The sequence below is a fragment of the Zerene cesonia genome, chromosome 13 (assembly GCF_012273895.1).
Source record: "Zerene cesonia ecotype Mississippi chromosome 13, Zerene_cesonia_1.1, whole genome shotgun sequence".
NCBI lineage: Eukaryota > Metazoa > Arthropoda > Insecta > Lepidoptera > Pieridae > Zerene > Zerene cesonia.
In genome coordinates, this window is record NC_052114.1 from 8,416,944 (window position 1) to 8,423,139 (window position 6,196).

Below are 6,196 nucleotides of genomic sequence, written 5' to 3' on the forward strand. Positions count from 1 at the left end.
AAGTAATAAATGTTATTTGCAGTTAACAATTTTCTTTTTTCTTTATTACAATATTTATGGCAAGACTAGGTACATAATCTAAAAACGACATTAGCAAGTTAACAATATCGATCGAAATCGAAAAGAGCGCGTAATCCATAATAATTTCCAGTACTCAACAATACTCGTATTAATCTAAGCTAGCATGGCTGGCAAACTCTCCACTGGTCTATGGAGGAATAACACCTTCTTCCTCCACAATATAAATGGAAATCATCATACACTGTTTTATGATAGGTTCGCAATAACTGAACCCGGCCGGATGCCCTTACTTCACAGTAAAATATATGCAAATGATCATAGACTGTGGCGGCAATAACCGCAGCCGGCTGTCCCGGTACGATGAACTCACTCCAACAAAGCGAAGGCCTGCAGCAGCGCGGCGGGCGCGGCGGCGGGCGCGGGCAGCGGCACGGGCGGCGGCGGCTCGGGCGCCGCGTGCGCGCTCGCGAACACGCCCGCCAGCGCCTCGATGCGCCCCGACGACTCCAGCATGGCCGCCGCCGACAGGTCGTCCAGCGTCACCAGGTCCACTGCGGGTGCAGGTGCGCTTTGTTACAGCAGCTTTTATGTTACCCGGTGGCGGGGCTATATCCCCGGTAGTCCCCGGTATATGGTATATGGTCTAGTGACAGGCTTCAAGTTTCAATTTTTAGTTTTATGCATCGAAATACGATGAAGAATATTTAAAGAGGATTTTTTTATCACAGTACTAGGGTTTGGCAAAAAGATCCCGCCTCGTGATCAATTTTTTTTTTTATTCTTTAAAAATTTCTGAAGCTTTAAGTTTATATGAATAAACATGTTCTGTTAAATAAAGGCTGTATGGCGATATACATAACACCGATTTAATTTTTTTAAAGAATATGCCCTGGTTGGCCCTATACATTGTTTGTACACATAAATTTGAAGAGACAATTTCATAGATACATTGTACAAACAACAATTTAAAAATGTCCTGGACTCAATATTGTTTGGTGCATATTTATAAAACTATGCGCATATACTATTATGTAGATACTTCCCTACCTTATAATTTCATAATAACCAACTAAATTCTATAGAAAACTATCAACGCAAGATGTAAATACTCACAATAATAATCCGAAGGGTTTTTGAAGGCAGGGCAGGGATAATCTATCGAAGCGAAATATGGCAACATATCCCTCCGGTAACCGCTGAACATCGTGCGACCCGCTGAGATTAACACAACCTAGAAAATTGAGACATAATACTTAAATGATAACATCTCAAAGGGTACCTTAGGTATATCTATGCATATGGGTTAAGAAGCATAGAATGCTAGTTCCGAAAATATGTGTGCTCGCCCGAATTATATATTACGTAAGTCTATGTCTAATTAAAGTCTCAAACCACAATGCTGGGTATCTACAAGGTAGGCAAATGTATTGTAGGGAATAGTTAGTTGACCACAAATATAGACTTATAGGAAATCAATTCTATAGATAACTAACGGTATTATAAAATATTTTTAATCCATCCTAAATTAGTCAGTTAAAAAAAAAAATCCATCGTCATCAAAATTACCTACCTTAGTCAGCATAGCAAATATCTCATAGGTGGGTGGGTGTAACGACATGATGACCACACGGCCGGTGCTCGCCCAGTTCTTCAAATACTCCACAAGGAAAAACGTATCAAATATATCCATTTCCTTAGTAGGCTGGTCTAGGATTAGCACTGCCATGTCTAGGAGCAGTTGGCACGCTACGTTCAAGCGACGGATCTCTGAGCGAGTGAGACGGGAGACATTTGTGTCTCTCACTTGTTCGAGTCCTAATTCGTCGATTAGAAGGTTTATCTGTACAGAGTTCATAAATTATTATTTTGAACAACAAAGAAATAAATGGAAGATATTATAGTGGTTAAGAAGTTAGAATAAAAATAAGTTTATAAGATCGGTCGAAGATAGGTTTTATGGCTTAAAGAAAGAATTTAAACGCTTGCATTGCGAACAAGTTAGTTTGTATACATCATTAGTAGTCTTGGCAGTATATACCAGTTAACAATATCATTCTATCCACCACTAATATAAGCCCTACATTTTAATCTTGCTAATAACATCACTGCTTTGTCTTTAATTAAGGTAATCTTATACATAAAATTCCCGTGTCACATTTTTAGTTACCGAATTCCTCTGAAACGGCGGGACCGATTTTTATGAAATTTTGTGTGCATATTCGGTATATCTGAGATTATACAAACATCTATTTTTCATACCCAATGATAAGAGTAAGGCAGAACAGCGTTTGCCGGGTCGGCTAGCAATTTTGTATATTCTTGAGTATAAGTTACAAATATAATATTTTCTTGTGTATGTTTTTACGCGAGTTGTATACATTTAGAAATTAAAAACTTTTCAACGGTTTTTAGACGCGATTTATTCATAACATCTCTCTCTAGTCTAGTCTCCCCGTGACCACGCTCGCTGTAAAGTGTTCGAAACGTCGGATTAATAATATTATGAAAAGTTTTTAATTTCTAAATTGCAAATATATATAAGTTGATATGAACCCTACGTATGTGTATACAACATATCCCCTCACCCGATCCCGCTCGTCCATCTTGAGGTGCGCGGCGCGGCGCGGCGTGCGCAGCGCGGCGTGGAAGCGCAGCGTGTGCTCCACCGACATGGCGGGGCTGAGCGCGGCGTCGCGCCGCACGTACGCCGCCACCTTGCGCAGCGTGCGTGGCGACACCGCCTGCCCGTTCAGGATTATGTCCCCGGATAGCTTCTGTGAACGTATTCACTTTTGTCACAGTACGCGCTTTGCAAAGCCTATGCTTTGACAGGGTCACAGTGGAGTTTAGTCGGTAGGTCAAGTGCCTCCCTACTGTAAAGGCTTTACAATGGGAGTCCGACATAACCCACGGCCTTGACCCGGGACGTGGTTATGTATGATCCACTTAAAAAAAGGAAAGTCGCTTTGCGCGTCTGCTTGCATGCTTAAATCTTTAAAACTACACAGCGGATTTGATGTGGTTTTTTTAACAGATAGAGTAATTCAAGAGGACAGTTTATTTGTATAATCACATCTATTTAACTACTTCGATTAAAAATTATTTAATTGTTTAACGACACTTTCTATTATTGAGTACAGAGAATCTATCTCCCGTATACCATAGGTATAAACGTTAACCCTAAATTTAAAAAACTCGCGAGATGGCATTTACGCCCCTGTATGGCAAACGACTTTTTTAAAGAATAGAAAAAAAATTGAACGCGTGGCGGGATTGGAACCCGCGTCTATTTGCAAGCATGAAAGTTAATAAAACGAAGAAAAAAAGGTCCATACCTTCCTAGCACCAGCCAGAACATCCAAAAGACCCGTAGCTTCATGCTGCGAGGTCGCCAGTACTGCCAGAATCTCACCAGATTTCACCTCAAAGCTCAAACCCGAAACTAAAAGCGTTGATTTGTTCTCAGGTGACGTTATTTCAAGGCTGTTTACCTGAAATAAAAATTAATTTAATTAATTAAAATTACCCGTACATCTTAATCAATTTAAAGTTAGTTTTTTTTTAACCCAAAATAGAAATACATTTTTCAAGTTTTGTTTAATCTTTAAACTTATTTTTCAAATCCGTTTCAAACGATTGATAGATTTCTAAAGTCTACACTAATATTATAAAGAGGAAGTATTTTTGTTTGTTTGATTGTTTGTTTGTAATGGATAAACTCAAAAACAACTGGACCGATTTTACAAAATTCTTTCACCATTTGAAAGCTGCAACTTCGCTGAGTGACATAGGTTATATATGTATCACGAGTGAAGCCGGGGCGAAGTAGTAGCATTATGTAAAATAGAATATCACACAAAATCTTTAGTTTGAAGTCAGTTCTACTGACTTCAAACTAAAGATCCTTAAAATTATAAGTTTAAAACTTTACTTACGTAATAATTAGGATAAATATACGCTGAATGCGTATACCCATCGAGATGATCTCCAGGTCTTAGAGTGGAATGTTTCCTAGATTGTGCGAGAGACATGTGACTGCCGGCCTTGGACATCCGACCGCCCAAGTGTGATGACGGCATCATATAGCTGAAAAGGTTTCATCATTTTATAAAACAAGATTTTTCGGTGTAACCTTAAGTAGACTAAAATGATGGCAATGTTTTAATTTAGCGGGCGATAATAATTGAAGTGTATGTATATTGGCGCTTTCGCATTAAATCTACGTTTTTAGTGCTTGTAAATTACAAATAAAGGTCAAGCAATAAAAAAGATTTCGACTAGTACAGCATATTTATTTAGTTTTTAAATGCTTCAAAAACTAAAGGGTACTCTACCTTCGATCAAAGGTATATACCAAAAGAGATATTTACCATGTAAAAATCGCTAGTTAATAGTTCCAAAGATAATCGTAAATCTCTGAGAGTACCTATTAATTATTTGAGCACTTTTTATAGTTTGTAAAATAGCCGTTAATCGAATAATGATTAAATAGTAAACACATCTAAAATACATTAAGTATTAAGATAAAATAAATAAGGTCATCACTAATTTAGAATCATGCGTTGTGAAAATGAGCGTTAAAAACGATTAGTAGATATCTTTAAATCGTAATAGGGCAACTAATGCATTTCGGATCGTATTACGTAACCATTAATCGTATAAACTTTAGATTGTTAATCACTCCTGAGATACATTATTATAAAAAAGGAAATGTAAGCCTATTTTCTAAATTCGTATATGAATATTTAGTTCGTAGTCGTATCAGTCTTTTAGGACGTCCACTGTTGGACATAGGCCTCCCCCAAAAAAGATTTTACAATTAATACACAGAACACATTGATATAAAGAAAAACAAAAAGGGAGACATAAAGTGGAGTGAAAAACGTATTCCTATACCAATCTATAATACCATGTCTTTCCATTATCCTATTAACGCACCTCTGGTGGTCGTCCGCTAGCTCGGCCACGCTGCTGCGCCGGTAGGAGCGATGCGTGCGCGCGTCGATGCCGAGCAGGTTCGCCTCGCTCACCGACTTGTGCCGCGAGCCCCACTGCGACTGGATGCCGGCTTGGTGCATCGCTACTAATGGCACGCCGGTTGCATGCTGGAAGACATTATTTATATGAATATTGAATATTCTTTTATCGCAATGTTCCTATAGGAACATCCGGCCCTTTTTTTCTGCGGATGGCTTGGTAAAATAACTGTGTTTCGATCGGTGAGTAAGGGATCCGGGAGTGCCGACCTCAAACACTTAATTTTCGTCGCAAATCCTTTTCTTAACCCTTACAAGTTGGTCAAAGCATTTGAGATTCCTGCGGATGCTCATGGACGGTGTTACCCACTTGAACATAACAGAAAAACTTTTTTGTGATAGTAACTATGTGTTGTTTTATGAAAGCTCATATATTTTTACGATTTTTATTAAATGGTAAAATTATTGTTTGGAAATATCTCACTTGGTACGACTGTTGCATATTTTGCATCCTGAAGTCAGGATCGGAGCGATATTTCCGATTGTACTTGTAATTAGTGGAGGTTTCGTTGTCTGAACTGTCATAGCCTGATGACGTCTCCCGAACACCTCTGGTTTGGCGCTGGATCCTAGAATTTTTCATAACAGTTAAGTAAAACACAAACAACCAACAGTGTTTTAATCCATCCTAAAAAAAAAGCTTCAGCTTCAGCACAGATAACATAATGTTTCATTATTATAAAGATAAACGATTGTAATCAATGAAATTAGGTACTGTAAAAACAATATACAGAATTCAGGTCACAATGCATTTGCCATAGATGGCTTTTAGTTGCCTTTCTCGCGGTTCTGATTGAAGAGATCATCTTGTGAAATTGATATCTATTGTTGTTCATGATTCTTTTATAGAACCACTTTATCTTATATTATAATCATCATCATCATCATCATGAGCCAATACATGTTAACACTGTCGGAACACAGTCCTCCTAAGGGGTTCAGGCCAGACCACCATCCTAACCAAGTGCGGGTTGGCAGATGTCAAATGTCGTCGAACTTTATTATTTTTGGAAATGCCCTTTTTGCTTCACTGTTTTTTTAAATATTGCATTAATAATAATAACGACTGGCATAGTACCAAACCAACTTCATCAAGCCATAAGAACTCTCGATCTTCCTAAAGCCTTATTCATTACATT

General features: G+C 38.3%; 1 protein-coding gene across 3 annotated transcripts in view; it reads right to left on the reverse strand.

The window, feature by feature from the left end:
• The window catches only part of LOC119831078 (ATP-binding cassette sub-family G member 8), a 39,530-nt gene that overhangs the window by 4,892 nt on the left and 28,442 nt on the right, over nt 1-6,196 (reverse strand). For all 3 annotated transcript variants that reach the window (XM_038354319.1, XM_038354322.1, XM_038354320.1), the window contains exons 6-13: nt 5,482-5,626; nt 4,960-5,126; nt 3,957-4,107; nt 3,357-3,512; nt 2,607-2,795; nt 1,592-1,861; nt 1,135-1,252; nt 392-572 (exon numbers count right to left, since the gene is read on the reverse strand). In XM_038354319.1, coding sequence (XP_038210247.1) covers nt 392-572; nt 1,135-1,252; nt 1,592-1,861; nt 2,607-2,795; nt 3,357-3,512; nt 3,957-4,107; nt 4,960-5,126; nt 5,482-5,626 — 1,377 coding nt within the window. The remainder of the gene's footprint in view (nt 1-391; nt 573-1,134; nt 1,253-1,591; nt 1,862-2,606; nt 2,796-3,356; nt 3,513-3,956; nt 4,108-4,959; nt 5,127-5,481; nt 5,627-6,196) is intronic.